This window comes from Balaenoptera acutorostrata, chromosome 4 (assembly GCF_949987535.1).
Source record: "Balaenoptera acutorostrata chromosome 4, mBalAcu1.1, whole genome shotgun sequence".
Taxonomy (NCBI): Eukaryota; Metazoa; Chordata; class Mammalia; order Artiodactyla; family Balaenopteridae; genus Balaenoptera; species Balaenoptera acutorostrata.
Window position 1 is genome coordinate 50048121 of NC_080067.1, and position 16135 is coordinate 50064255.

Below are 16135 nucleotides of genomic sequence, written 5' to 3' on the forward strand. Positions count from 1 at the left end.
ACAAGCTAAATGGGAAAAGAATTTGAAAAAGAATATATATATGTATACATATAACTGAATCACTTTGCTCTACACCTGAAACTAACACAACATTGTAAATCAAATATACTCCAATATAAAAAAAAAAAAATCTCCAGTTGATTATAGTGTGTAGTTAAGAACCAGTGATCTAGAGCTGCACTGTGTAATATAGTGACCACTAGCCATGTGGGGCTATTTAATTTACATTTATGAAATTTAAATAAAATTTAAAATTCTATTCCTGAGTCACACTAACCACATTGCTCAACAACCATATATGGCTAGTGGCTACCACACTGGACAACAGAGAATTATAGAACATTTCTATCATTGCAGAACATTTTATTGCACAGTGTTAATAAAGACTTGATACTCAAAGAATGGCCTGTATTCCATCATCATTAGCTGCATATAAGATTTTGTTTAATATGGATATTAAAGTTTGAGAAGCTTAAGGTCATTGACATATATTCTTATTTGTTAATAATGGATTTAAATAGCAGATTTAGCCAACCTTTCATGTTTTAATTAGTGACATCAAACTATATTATTTACTCAATTATTCATTAAAAATTATTCTTTGAGCACCGACTATTTGTTAGGCATTTTGCTACTATAAGCTGGGCGCATACTGGGGAACAAAATAAAATGGTTCAGGGTTCTTTTGGGAATTGGATAAAAATTTAAAACAAAGATACAGAGAGAGAGAGAGACAATTATTCTAAGTGCCATGAAGGACCAAGTAAGATAAGGTCAGCAGGGAAGGACTCAAAAGAGGTAACATTAAATCTAATATCTAAAAAATAAGAGTCAGAAACGATAATAATGAAGATTGCTTACTCATAAGTAGGTTTCGCTTGTGACCATCCATATAGATTGTGAACATCGTAATGCAAAACAGATGATCCATCACTAAGAATCTGCTCAGTTTCCATACACATAGTTCTGAAATGCAATCCATCAGTTCTTTTTGTGAGTTCTGGGGAGAATTAAAAAAAATTAAAATGTTATAAAGTAACCTATATTGAAATATGTAAATTGTAACTATAAATTATTTTGGCAAAACATTAATCATTGTTTGAAAATATTATTGATTTTTAACCATTTGTGCACTTTGTTTATGCTAATTATAAATGAAAAAATGGTCTGCAATGTGATTGCAGTTACAGTTGTGACTGGAAAATATGTGCACAATTTTACTATATTCAATAATAAAAATGTCACTAATTAACATGAACTCATAAAAACCTGAAAAGTAAGTGTACTCTGAAAAGTCTACTATATTTTATGCATTTAGATGAGAAATACTGATTAAATAGATTTTTTTTAAAAAAAATCCATTTGCTAACATAAAGCCCTGGTATATTTTCTCAGTTTCAGATGCAAATTTTCAGAGCTTTGTCATCACTTTAGATGTAACTGTTTATGCAGTTTACTGCCTACATAAGAGCATGAGGATGAATGCTGGAAGACTGTACTTTTCCCTCCTAGGTCAGGGACAACCAAAGAAGTGTTGTTAGCATTCTTTCACTTTTTTCCTAATAAAGAAAAACTTTAAAAAATCTTTATAAAAGATTTTAATTTTTTATCTTAAAGAATATTGAGAATTCTCAAATCTGGGAAGATTCTTAAGAAAATCAAAGTAACAATTTCAAATTTAGAAATGTATTCATATAGATAAAACATGTTTCTTGAGTTTTCTTCTCGAAGTAATGTTAGATGATTTAGATTATATTGGTAATGGGTTGAGGTGTGGTCCAGTGTGTAGATGGGTAGTGAGAATTGGAAATGTGAATCCTGTTCTCTATGTCATAAGGTATATAAACCTGATTAATAAATAATAATAGCATGATAACATCCAAGGCACAGCAGCAATATTGTACCTGGGAAATAAGGTGGATAATTTAGCTCTGTATTTCTGCATTGATTAGTAGTTGTTCCATTTACAAAGCTTGATGGTTCATTCATATCCTTAATAAGAGAAAGCAAAGTAAACAAAAAACAAATTTAGGGCATATCTTCTTAAAATAACTAATTCAGAGACCCAGTAAATTAAAGTAGGATATTTGAGTAATAGAACTTTACTATTCTAAAAAGCAAAAGTATAAGGCATCTCAACAATACTAAAGAATTTAGTTTAGCTCAGTCTTTCTTAACATTTTACAATTCACATCTCCTTTTGAAAACCATAAAATGTCCTATTTTTCTCTGTAGATAAAATCTATACAAAAGTGAATTGTTTTCTATGTTTCTAGACATTAAATTATAATAGTGTATATTCCCCCATGTCTTTCCCTCCACTTCTGCCCTGGAGCCTTGTATCAATTTTTTTAAAACAATGGTTAGTGGTTTTTAAAACCACAAGATAATAGTTTACAAATACAGAAAATTTCAAAAGTATCTCTATTGAATACACATTTCAGAATTTTAGTAACCATATATAAACGGACCATCATATAAATATACAAATTAGTTGCCATTTAAAGGTGATTCCTCCATCATAAAAAGGTTATCTTTTCTGAATCAAGATACAATTATTGGGGATATATTTAATGGAATCCCTTATAGTACATAACTTTATATATAAAATAAACCTGTATTTCCCATGAATTAAAAAAACTATCTTTATACAACTTTACATACTCAAGGCTTGTACATAACAGCACCCCTATAAGTTTCTTTAATTAAAAAAGTAAGTAAATTAATGCATGCATGTTGAAAAATCAGCAGAGTAGAAATGTCACCTCCAAAAATCTAGATAAGTATTATGTAAATATCTCCTGTATTACATATTTACTTGTGATAAAGTAAATTCTTTTTATGCTATCTCAAAACTATATTAAAAATCTTATTGCCAGCATTTTAAAGTTAAAATTAGGATATTATTTAGAAGATGATTTTGCTACATCTGTAAGAGTTTATGGCTTCTTACACCAAAGACTGACAGTCGAGTGTGAGACTTATATCTATATCGAATGAAAATAAAATAAATATTCATAAGCATTTATAAATCATTATATGAAGAGACTATTTTGGTCTCTTGGTCAAGTTGAAAATATTCAACTTTAATATTCAGGAAAAAGCAACTAAATACTTAAACTGAATTGTTAAAACTGCATTTTAGCAGTCTTTTGCATAAGAAAGTTCTATGGAAAAAATGAGTGAGCTAATTTCATAAAGAATACTTTAACATTATTACAATCTAGTAAGAATTTTGCATAATCAATACACAATAAATAACTTAAAATATAAATTTCTTGGAGTTTACTTACAATCCACAAGCCATCAAACTTCATATGGTTATTGTAGAAATCTATAATTTCCCTTGTCCACCACTCTGCTGTGGAGTTCCTGAAGAAATCTGGAAAAGCTACATGAGCTCTGGAAGCCTGTAGAAACAAAATTTAGACCCACATATAGAAAGTCATAAGAGAGACCAGTCAGTCGGACATTTATCTGTCAGATTCACAAGTGATAGTGAAGGCAGCCTGATTTCAACTTTAATGAATGTGTATGATTTTCCTCTAGCCACTCAAGCCTATGTGTGTCCTTAAATCTAAACTGAGTTTCTTATAGACAGCATACACAAAATTTGCAAACTGTTAGCTAGACTAAGAAAAAATGAGAAGATGAGAATTACAGCTGATGTCACAGAAATAGAAAGGATTGTAAGAGGCCATGGTAAATAATTATACAACAGACTGGATAACCTAGAAGAAATGGACACATTTCTAGTTTCAGACAACCTAACAATATTTGATGAGTAGAGATGCAAACATCCTCAACCAAAATATTAGCAATCACATTCAGCAGCACATTAAAAGGATCATACACCATGAATAAGTGGGATTTTTCCCTGTGAGGCAAGGATTATTTAACATACAAAAATCAATCATTGTGATTCAGCACATCAACAGAACGAATGATAAAAATCACATAGTCATATCAATAAGCAATGCAGATAATCTATTTGATAAAATTCAACACTCTTTCATGATAAAAACTTTCAACAAACTAGGAATAGAAAGAAATTACCTCAACATGATAAAGGCTCTATAATAAATGCCCACAGCTAATATCATACTCATTTAGAAAAAAACTTTCAGAATTTTAGTTCATATCAGAAACAAGGCAAGGATGCTCACTCTTGCCACTTCTATTTAACATAGTCCTGGCAATCCTAGCCCAAATAACTAGAAATAAATAAGGGGGAAAAAAAAGCATCCTAATCAGAAAGGAAGAAGTGAAAGTGTCCCTGTTTGTAGACGATGTAATCTTATATGTAGAAATCTCTAAAGAACACACACACACACATAACTATTAGAACTAATAAATACATTCAGGAAAGTTACAGGATACAAAATCAACATGCAAAAATCAGTTACATCTCTATAGACTAAAATAAACTGTTTGAAAGGAAAATAATCTCATTTACATTAGCAACAAACAACAATAAAATATTTAGGAATAAACTTGACTAAGGAGATGAAAGATTTGTACACTGAAAACTACAAAACATTTCTGAAAGATACTGAAGAAGAAACAGAAAAATAGAAAGATAATCCATGCTCATGAACTGAAATAATTAATATTGTTAAAATGTCCATAGTATTGAAAGCAATCTGTAGATTCAATGCAACCCCTGTCAAAATCCCAATAGCATTTTTTACAGAAATATAAAAAACAATTCTACAATGTATTTGGAACCATGAAAGTCCTTGAATAGGCAAAATAATCTTGAGTAAATAGAACAAAGCTGAAGGCATCACATTTCCTGATTTCAAAATATATTCCAAAGCTACAGTAATTAAAAGTATGGTCTTGGCATAAAAATAAACACATAGGCCAATGGCACAGAATAAAGAGCCCAGAAATCAATCCACACATGTATAGTCAACTGATCTTTGACAAGGGTGCCAAGAATATACAATGAGGAAAGTATAGTCTATTTAACAAATGGTGCTGGGAAAACTGGATATTCACATGTGGAAGAATGAAATCAGATCCTTATCTTACACCGTAGACAAAAATCAAACCACAATGGACTAAAGACCTAAATGTAACACCCAAAACTGCAAAACTTCTAGGAAAAAACATAAGGGAAAAGCTTCATGACAATGGTCTTGGCAAAGATTTTATGGATATGACACCAAAAGCACAGGCAAAAAAACAAAAATAGACCAGTGAGACTACATCAAACTAAAAAGTTTTTGCACAGAATAAGAAACAATCAACAAAGTGAAAAGGTAACCTACAACCCAATAGAGAAAACACTATAACCCACTTAGAAAATGGGCAAAGATTTGGATAGACATTTCTCTAAAGAACATGTACAAATGGCCAACAGATAGATGAAAAGAGGTTCAACATCACTAGTCATCAGGGAAATGCAAATCAAAACCACAGTGAGATATCACTTCACACCTGTTGAGATGTCTATTATCCAAAAAACAGGGAAAACAAGTGTTGGTGAAGATGTGGAGAAATTGGAAGCCTGTACACTGTTCGTGGGAATGAAAAATGGTGCAGCCACTGAGAAAAACAGTATTGAAATTCTTCCAAAAATTAAAAATAGAACTACCATATGATCCAGCACTCCCATTTGGGGACATTTATCCAAAAAGACCTAAAATCAGGATCTTGAAGAGGTATCTGAACTCTTATATTTATTGCTGCATTATTTACAAGAGTGAAGATATTGAAATTAAATGTCCATTGATGGATGAATTGATAAAGAAAATGTGGTATATACAATGGAATTCTATTCAGTCTTTAAAAAGAAGGAGATTCTCCAATACGGGGCAACATGAATAAACCTTAAGGATACTATGCTGAGTAAAATCAGCCATTTATAGAAAGACAAATACTGCACAATTCCACTTATATGAGGTATCTAAAATAGTCAAACTCATAGAATCTGAGAGTTGAATGGTAGTTGCCAGGGCCTGGGGTTCCAGGGGTAATTGGGAGTTGCTATTCAATAGTCATAAAGTGTCAATTACACGAGATGAATAAGTTCTAGTGATCTGCTGTACAACACTGTCCCTAGGGTGAAGGATGCTATATCTTAAACTTAAAATTTTAAGAGTAAGTAAGTGTCATGTTAAGCATTCTTACTACAAAAAAAAATAAAATTAAATTAAAAAAAAAAGAATTGTTCCTTGGATTAAATACAATAAAATGTAAAATTGCTTCATAGAGTGACTGAAACATGTTGGTATTTAAAAAAATAAATAAATCTGATTTAATATGGTCTGATATAGAGAATTAGAAAATAAGCCATCACTTTTTTAAGGAAAGTATTCAGATTGAATTATTGGCCAAAGTCATCATTAAATTCCAGTGCTGAATTTCTTTCAGTTAAATAGTTAATCAATATGAAACTTATATTAACAGCTTCATCTATTAGACTTTCATCTTTTGTTACATTTGGCAAATCTGGCCAAACCTACAAAGACAGAAGAAATGGGAAACCAGTTCAAAATAAATTCAATGTGGTATGACTGTTGTAAACAAAGTGTAATAGAGTTTTAGAAGCATATTACAGACTCAAGATCCCCAGATCAGTAATTCCTTCAATTATTTTTTTTCAGTTTGTGTTCTGGTATATGTATCATTTGCAAACTATTCCCATTTTCCATATTAATCTCCTCTTTAGTAGGGCAAATAAGGAAAAGAATACCATCCTTTGTGGTCGGTAGCGATTTTGAAAACAATGCATGTAACCAAAAGGTCTGGTCAAGAATTAATATGAAAAGCATATTCTAAATTTAATTTAATGTGGTATATTAAAACTCTTTCTACAATTACTCCAGGATTAAAATCTAAAAACAAAAAGTATATTTTTATATGAAAGGAATTGAAGATCTGAGTTGGATGATGCCATGCTGAGGCAAATATCCTCTTGGTTTTTGCAGTTAGTACTAAATCCTCCTCTGCCCCACATGCCTACTCCAGCCCCTGCCCCCCTTCCTACCAATGTTTTCTTCTACCGCAACCACAGACACAGAACAGAGCCCAAATACAATCAGGCCAAAATCTCTGGGATTTGAATCTATGTTGTAGAAATTAGAAAGTACCATATAAAAATGTAAATAATCCACAGAGTGGTAATTACATAAAAGGAATTAGTTGCTGATAGAGAATAGTGCTTGAAAGGTAGAAATCTGAGAAAATGTATAGAATGAGAAAATATAAAATGAGGAGAAAGTAAGAAGAAAAAAAATCTCTTTCTATAGCCAGTAATGTATACATGTAATGTTTCTTAAAACATTATGATTTTTCACTGTTTATCACATAATTTTTTCTATTTTACTTTTATCTTTTTATTTTGAAATATTTTCAGACTTATAGAAACGTCACAAACGTTATACCTAGTGTTTTTCTATATACTTCACTGTGCTTCCCCTAATGTTAACATATTTATAACCACTGTATAATTATCAAAACCAAGAAATTAACATTAGTAGAATATTGTTAACTAATCTACAGTCCATGTTCGAATTTTAGCACTTCTATTTTTGGTCCAAGATCCAAAAAGGCTCCCATATTTCATTTAATTACATCTCCCATTATGGGATTTTTTTCATTCTAGTTATAACTAGTGGATTTTTTCTTTACTCTTTATATGTAAGCCAAATCAGGATGCTTTCTATAATGTGTTAATATACACAGGTCGGGATATTATTGCTTAAATGAAATAAAATGAATTATATTCCCTGTTCAAGTCAGGAATACTATAAGTATAGCTTTTACAAACATTGTTTCTTTTATCAATGAGATGTTTTTAAGAGAAGTACAAACATTTAAATGACCCATGTAGTATAGAATAACGAATAACCATATTATTAATGTCAGTTTTATAATAAAACACAAGAGGTACCAAGAAATACAATAAAAGACAATTTAAAGATGAAACAAATAGTATTTGGACATAGGACATATAAATTCTTTCTTTGTTTCTAATAATTTGGATTGAACTCAAAGAGTATTATTTTATTTATTTCCTATTAAGTCATTACATCTCTCCCTCTGAATATGTTTTTAACTGTGGCTTAATTAAATAGAAACTTTCAAATAGCATTTTTATACTTATTTTCTTTCAAGATATCAATTCAGTACCTTTGCCCAACAAATATCATTGGTGTTAGGCCATTTGATAAAGACATCTTTCTCTTGTCCTCTTTCAAAGGCAGGGTAAGGCTTCGTTTCATTTCCTGAAATTGCTGGATCCTAAAATTAAAATGAAATACAATCCAGGTAACCATGGTATTAAAGTATAGCCACTTGAGTAGCTGTTATAAAATGTTACAATTTTCCATTATTAGATTATCATTATATTGTATTCTCACATGGACTGACAAAGGGACTGATGGCATAAACTTTTTTGTTCTAGTTAGATTGTCTTCTAAATTCCCTAGAAGGAAAATTTAAGAACTTTTGAAAATGTATTAGCTATGATTTCAAGCAAGATTAAAGGTGTTTTTTGCTTTGTTTTTATTTCTCCATGGGATTTCTGGCTACCTACCTTGCTTTCTGTAAGATATTGATGAAATATTCTTCCCACTGAATCACTAACATTTTTTTATAAATTTATTTATTTATTTATTTTTGGCTGCGTTGTGTCTTCATTGCTGCACGCAGGCTTTCCCTACTTGTGGCAAGCGGGGGCTTCTCTTGTTGCGGAGCACGGGCTCTAGGCACGCGGGCTTCAGTAGTTGTGGCACATATGCTCAGTGTAGTTGTGGCTCGCGAGCTCTAGAGCACAGGCTCAGTAGTTGTGGCGCACAGGCTTAGTTGCTCCGTGGCATGTGGGGTCTTCCTGGACCAGGGCTCAAACCCATGTCCCCTTCATTGGCAGGGGGATTCTTAACCACTGTGCCACCAGGGAAGCCCCTGAATCACTAACTTGAAGGAAAATTTTTAAACATGACAAGCATAAGAAGCAGTCCCAGAGAATAAGTTGAGAATTGTATAGGAATAGAAAATCCATCATCACTTTGTGATAGTGTCTGTAAACTGAGACCAGTCTGTAGCTTGGGTGATTACTAGAAAACAACCTGCCTTTGATTCCCAGCTTTATTTAGTCTTAAATCTCTAAGGATACACCTAAGAATGAAGGTAGCCTGTGGCAGCCATGTAAATGAAATGAAGTATTAAAGGAAGAAAGATTTAGATTTGGGAGTACAATCCAAAATTGTATACCTCACATTTTGAAACACCTTTTCCCTCCTCATTCAGGAGAGAAATCTTAACAAAACTAAGATAATAAGGCTCAGATAGAATATAAAATATAAACACTGACCAGGACAATAATGTACCTCATCCCCTCACTTCTTATTTTGTCAACAAACTGAGGAAGGTCACGGAATTCTTCATCAATCGTAAAGTCTAGCTGCCTTTCCATGTAATCAATGTCTGTGTATTGAACATCCTGAAAGATATGAGAATTTTAGCGGGGTAAGATTCAATAGAGTGAGTTTGTCACATTCTATTATACTTATGAAAGTAATAGCAATATGAAAGTTTCAATTCCTAAGAGAATTAATCAACTAATGTAATGTTCAAGAAATAAAAGTAGCATGTATAGATGCAAAATATTCTAAAAGCAAGTTCGTGTAAGTGCTCTGTTTTGTTAACAGTCCATTAAATAGTAATTTTGATTTAGAAGTACAAATTCTCTCAAATCAGTATCTTTTGTTATATAATTTCCAAAGGAAATAGGAAGACACAGGAGTAAGGGACTTATGAGGTTATGAAATTATATTAAATGGCAATTTGGAATTTTGTACAATATATAGAAATAGGTATTGCTCTATTTCTGGAAACACAAAGCAAATAATGGATAATTTCAAATAATTCTAATATTGCCAAAGGGGAAGAAAGAATTATTAGTAAATCCATCAATAATTACAAAATTATTCTTTTATTATCCACCAAAGTCATTTTTGAAATAACAGCCCAAGCTTAAATAAGCAAAATATTGTTTACAAGTAGGTATTTACAAATATACTTAAACTAATAAATACTTTATGAAATCTTTAATTTAGGCCTAAATAACATTTAAAAAATTATTTTCTGTTAATAGACAGTTTCTTCTTCTAGGTGTTATGAAAATATGGCTAGCATAGTAGACTTAATAATGAAAAAAATCTCCTTTTTAAAACACTTTTTTCACTTGCATATTGCTACATCATCAACCTAAACAATTAATTTCCCTATAATAATGCATTTAGGAACCATATATTGGATTCTACTATATGTACTGATGTCTTATAAATGAGGTCCTTCTTACTCTTCTTAGAATGAGTTCTTATATACAAAGCAATCTAGATTTCAATGTTTAAATGTTACCAGGAGGATCCCTGAGGTTCCTTAATCTTGCTAAAAAATAAAAATCACAAGAAGTGATTATTTCTGGATACTTAAGAATATTTAGTTTCCCAAACACTGAGGGAAGAAGATATTCTGCAAGCCAACTAATTCTGTATTCTAATATGACAACTATTGTCTATTCCATGGTAAAAATCATTGTTTCACCTCGAATTCTTTTTCTGTAATTTGTCACATTAGTTGATGAAATAGGTTCCTATGGACTCTTACTCTCATTTAATGAGAAGAGAAGAAATGTGTTTGACTACCTATGAGATCGAAAGCTTCTGAGAGAAAAGCAAGTGCACAGTGACTTGTTTAGTACAACTCACAGTCATGGAACACGGGAAAAAGAAGGAAAAGGAATGGTATTATCCCTTTATCTATCTGATAAAGACTACTAATAAAATCTCATATCCAATTCATTTGGCGCTACTAACAAGCACTGATTTTTGCCAAATGCTTAAAATAATTTTAAAGTATATGTGTTTAATTATTTCATTCTGCTTTTATAGATGACATATTTAACACCGTTTTAAAAATTGATATACATACATAGGGGATCTGAGCAGCCAGCATGTCATTATATACTTCTTCAACTTGTGAAGTGTTTCTGTACCCATAAAGACATAACTGGAATCCCAAAGCCCAATAAGGTGGCATGACTGGTTGGCCAATTACCTTTGAAAAAAAAAAAATTATTTGTGAACAAAGAGAAATACTTTATATTATAAAAAAACTTTATTTTTTTTAAAATGTGCAATCATACTCTATGGTATTGCTTTGTTGTGACTTCTGGAGATGGGCCCAAAAACATATAAAAGTCCAAGATTCCTCCAATTATGCGATATGTTAGAGCAGGAGTTGGTTGAAATGTAACATCTGGAAGTCCAAAATATGATTACATTTTTATCTATGTTATTTTATTAAAGAGTCACATAAAATATGATAAACTAAAAAAAATTGTTTTACCCATTGCATTGCTGTTAAGTAAGAGAACTCCATGAGCATGGCTCTCATCTTCCAGAGCCATGTAATAGGGATGAAATCCATAGGAATTAAGTTTATACTAAAATTAAAAAAAAACAACAATATATATTTAAATAATAATAGAATGTGAATTTTGTAAATGTAATATTTAAATTCACTCTACGATTGAAACTAGGAATTTAAATGTTCCTTCATTGCACACATAAACTGTGATTGAATTAAACACATTTTTTTAGAAAATAATTTATTTATTATTTGAAGCATTACTGCATTAGAGAATGAGAATGAATATACAAATGTGTAACACTCACAAATACTGCCACATTAATTTATATAAAAAACCATTGGTTTTAGAATAGTTGGGTTTCTTTTCACAGGTTATGTGCCTTAATTTATTTATAAATTTGTACTTCTCTTTTAATAATAGAATGTTCTATAAATGATTAAACTGATCGAAGTACTCAAACTCCTTAAGTACTTAATGTGATAATATTTAAGTTTATATAATATTTTGATAATATTTTAAACAATAATATGTTGTTTATATACAAAGCATTTAATTTCATTTTCAGCTAGATCTTTTCATTTTTCACAATAGAAAATCTATAGTCAGGGTCGTGAAATATCTTGTCAAGGTTACAAAACTTACAAGTTGATGATCCCTAATCAAATTGATATCATTGACACACACTGAATCCCAGTAACTGATTAGCATGTGAAAGAAAATTTATATATTGAGAATCAAGGTTATATTAACCTAATAATGCTAATACTAATGTTGAAGGTTTTTTTGTTTTGTTTTGTTTTTTTGGCCCTGCTGCAGGGCATGCAGGATCTTACTTCCCCGACCAGGGATTGAACCCGTGCCCTGCAGCAGAAGCGTGGAGTCTTAACCACTGGGCTGCCAGGGAAGTCCCTGAAGGATTTTAAAGAGGTAAATTTTGGTAGAACATATTCTTTCAAGGGGAATAAATGAAAAACAGCTTTCATAAGTCTGAACTATTGTGATACAAATAAAAGTTGTATGATCACCTAACAATAAAAAGTGGTTATGACATTATACACATTTATAATCTCATACTGAATATATCCTTTAAGTTCACATCACATGTGAAAAATGGAAATGAGCTAGTATTTTTATTAAAATGTATTTTCCATTATATGTTTAGAATAATTATAGTTTATATCAATTGTGCAATGTATTAAATATTCATGAAATGTACACCATTAATAAGACAAAACATTGGGAAAAAGGATATGAGCATATAAAAACATTTTCTAAAGCTGTAACTTGCAATATAACCTCATAAAAATGCACAACTGCAGCTTAGGGTAACAAAGGAAAAAGCATCAAATCTTTATCTAAGGAGTAGAAAAAAATTTCAAGGAGAAGCCAATTATTTTCTAAAAGCTGAAAGTAAACATGTATTTGACAGGGGATTATGAATCTGAATGTTCTTTCTATGCAGTTGAGAGGGTAAGGAATTGGGTCACAACCTCACTTCTCACTGTAGTCAATGAGGTTATCCATTCAATCCTCTACTTTCACCTGTAATTTATGGTGACTTTTCATTTGTTTTTCAGAAAATCACTCTAGCAGCTCTTGGGATTTCTAGCCCCCTTTCATTGCTTCAATATTGAAGTACAGGCCTACAAAGAAGTGGCTGGGGTCTGAATCATGGTCTTAGTTGCCACTTGGGGTAGTCAAATATTGGTACCTACACCAGGTGGTTGGTCTCTTGTGAACATTCCCCAAGTATGCCAGTTCAGATCTCGCTTAAATGTTGTGTGTTCCACTTCCCCAAAACCATATATATATTCTGATGGCAGGCGTGTAGATATTTGAATGAACTGGTTGTTAAAAGCAAATCCAGGAAGGCGAGAATCCCAACTGAAAACAAAAGAAAACAATTATATTCCTGTATACACATACAAATGGTATCACAAATAATAATGGTAATTCTTTCTTAGGTGATACAAAAATCAATAGTATTTTTCTCTATAGGTCTTATCATACCCAGATACAAACGGAAATAGGTAATTTTTCCAATACATTTTTTTGGCTAAGTTAAGGAATATCTAAAATATGTTTCATATATTCATAATCATATTATGGCTACACGTTTGTCTTTAGACATATATTGCTTTTTAAAATAAAATTAATATAAAATTATAATATATGACCTAGAAGTAATATATGTCCTAGGAATTGAAAGTCCTTTATTGTCCTGTTCCCTTGAGATAATCAATAAATTTTTACTACATATAGAATAAAAAGAAATCAATATCAAAATAAACTATAAGGTATAATGGATATTTTAATTCTAAACTCTCTCTATTACTATTCCCAATCATTTTCTACTTCTTCTTTTGTTTTGTATTTATAAAAACACGTGTTTATGAAGAAATCCAGAAGAAATGTGTTTCAGAGAATGTCATTTGCAAGAAGAAGATAAAAGAAGAAGAAAAGAAAGTTGGCAGGGAAAGGAAACATAAGTATTAAAGAGAATTTGAGACATATTCAAATTTTTATATTAATGATTTTGGAAAAGTATTTACTAAAGAATAATGCTTCCTGAATAACAATAAATAATGCCTCTGCATCAGGAATTTTCTACAAAATCATTTTGCTTCTTATCCTTTGGAACAAAACTATTATCATAACAACAAAATTTTAAAACAATATAAACATAATTTTCTTCATTATTTGTATCCATACTGACAATACCTGAACACATCGTGACAGCATCTTGTAAAGGATCACAGGGCAAGCTTAAGTTACATAGAAGTATCTCTTAATACACTGTAGTTTGTAGAGCTTTTTACCAAATAAAGGTAATATTTTAAAATTTATATTTATTCATTAGACATAAAAAAATCTATATGTGTATATCTTAATTTCCTTTCATCAATTCCTGGCAAAGATAGTATTAACTCTATCAAATTCCAGGACCAAAAAAACTCCAATTTCAATAGTTCTAATAAAATATTTACATAACACATTTCCAACTACTTATTTTGACAACTTGCTTTTCAATAGGAGTCTTGGTTTTGGTTCTCAACTTGATTAGAAGAATGGGTCTGATATTTAATAATGCTTTTCAATAGGAGTCTTGGTTTTGGTTCTCAACTTGATTAGAAGAATGGGTCTGATATTTAATAATGAAATTCATCACATCCAAAGTGTAAATAAAATTTTACACCAATTGTTAATGGTTTGCTAACTTTAGTTTTTAAATATTAAAATAAGCCAAATTATTTAATACATACACCTAAAACCACTTTTGGTGTGATGACATGCTAGCACAGTGAAAATATCTTTCATATCAAATAATTGAATCACTTACATAACCCTTCCTGTGCTTCTCCTTCGAATCTGGATGCCAAAAGGATTTTCCTTGATTTCAACATCATAAAGTCTATTTTCATAAGTACTTGTCGGTGTAGCTGGAATGTTTAATGGTACTGGAACTTCATATCTCTTATTTTGGGGGTCATAAATCTATTACAGAGAAATAATGAAAACTGATATGTTTTGTTCTTATTGCCAACATATTAGGTACATATCATTAAATAATTTAAATAATGGTTCAGACAAGAATATTTAGAATTCTTATAATTCCTAATTTTGTATCCATGGCACATATATCTATATAGAATTCCATACACATAAATAGATATGTAATGGACTCAAATTATGTATTGTATTTTACCTGTTTTAATGTTTTATAATTCATTTTTCCATACAATGAGAAATCTTCAAAAAGAGAACTTTAAAGCTAAATATTCACTTATATGCCTACACAAAATTATTTATCACCTCATGGTTAGACAAAGTTGTTTCAATATTTTTGCCTTATGTATGATCTTACAATGAATATTAATGCTAATTTATCTTCATTCATGTCTTTATTTCCTCAGTACATTACTTATGTGATAGCATTAGGTCAGAGTATTCTAACATTTGTAGGATCCTTGATAAACTATTGGTAAACTGTTTTCCAGAATTAGTGTACTAATTATTATTCTCACTAAAATGTGTACTCTAATACTATTATATGTTAAACTAAAAAGCATTTATTTCTCAAACTGTCATTTATTTCCTTGCTGATGAGGATAAACCATTTTCTACATGATTATTCAACATTTAGCTTTCCTATTCTTTGTATTTGCCTTTAGTTCCTTTTATTTTTAATGAGTATAAGTACTTTAATATTTTATTCCAAATTTTATTTCTTCTTCTGTTAAATGTCTGCTTGTAAGGTCTTAGTATTTTTCTTGATTGTATGAGTTGAAATTGCTTTCCATTTGTCATATATGAGTCAGTACTATTTCTAATAGTTTTCTTAATGGATTCACTTGGAGCTGTTAAGTAAAAAATAATTGCTAAGTGTAACTATTGAAAGAAATGATCTCTTTTGTATTTCTTATTGCATTGGCCAGAAAAATCAGATCACTGTTTAAAAAGAAATAATGGAAACAGTAAGCATCCTATTGTGTTTATTTTTTTCTGTTTTGTTTATTTTAATGGGACAACCAACATAGTCCAATTCTAAGTGATTTATCAATTTATCAAGAATTTAAATAATTAAAAAATCACCACTATATGTTTAATTTTTCACAAAGTTAGCAAAAACAAAAAAATTTATTTATTGTTCATCTAGCTATGGGCTCTGTAGGAAAAAAAAAAGCTTTACTTTATAGAATCAAAATGTCATCAACCCAATTAATAATCCTTAGTATTACATGAAAA

At 30.4% G+C, this 16135-nt stretch overlaps 1 protein-coding gene across 1 annotated transcript in view; it reads right to left on the reverse strand.

Moving 5' to 3' along the window:
* Nucleotides 1-16135, reverse strand: part of SI (sucrase-isomaltase) — a 97857-nt gene that overhangs the window by 22577 nt on the left and 59145 nt on the right. Inside the window, exons 26-36 of the mRNA XM_007197556.2 lie at nucleotides 14730-14884; nucleotides 13105-13273; nucleotides 11365-11461; nucleotides 11162-11274; nucleotides 10948-11073; nucleotides 9326-9454; nucleotides 8143-8253; nucleotides 6412-6469; nucleotides 3294-3412; nucleotides 1905-1992; nucleotides 862-1000 (exon numbers count right to left, since the gene is read on the reverse strand). Coding sequence (XP_007197618.2) covers nucleotides 862-1000; nucleotides 1905-1992; nucleotides 3294-3412; nucleotides 6412-6469; nucleotides 8143-8253; nucleotides 9326-9454; nucleotides 10948-11073; nucleotides 11162-11274; nucleotides 11365-11461; nucleotides 13105-13273; nucleotides 14730-14884 — 1304 coding nt within the window. The remainder of the gene's footprint in view (nucleotides 1-861; nucleotides 1001-1904; nucleotides 1993-3293; nucleotides 3413-6411; nucleotides 6470-8142; nucleotides 8254-9325; nucleotides 9455-10947; nucleotides 11074-11161; nucleotides 11275-11364; nucleotides 11462-13104; nucleotides 13274-14729; nucleotides 14885-16135) is intronic.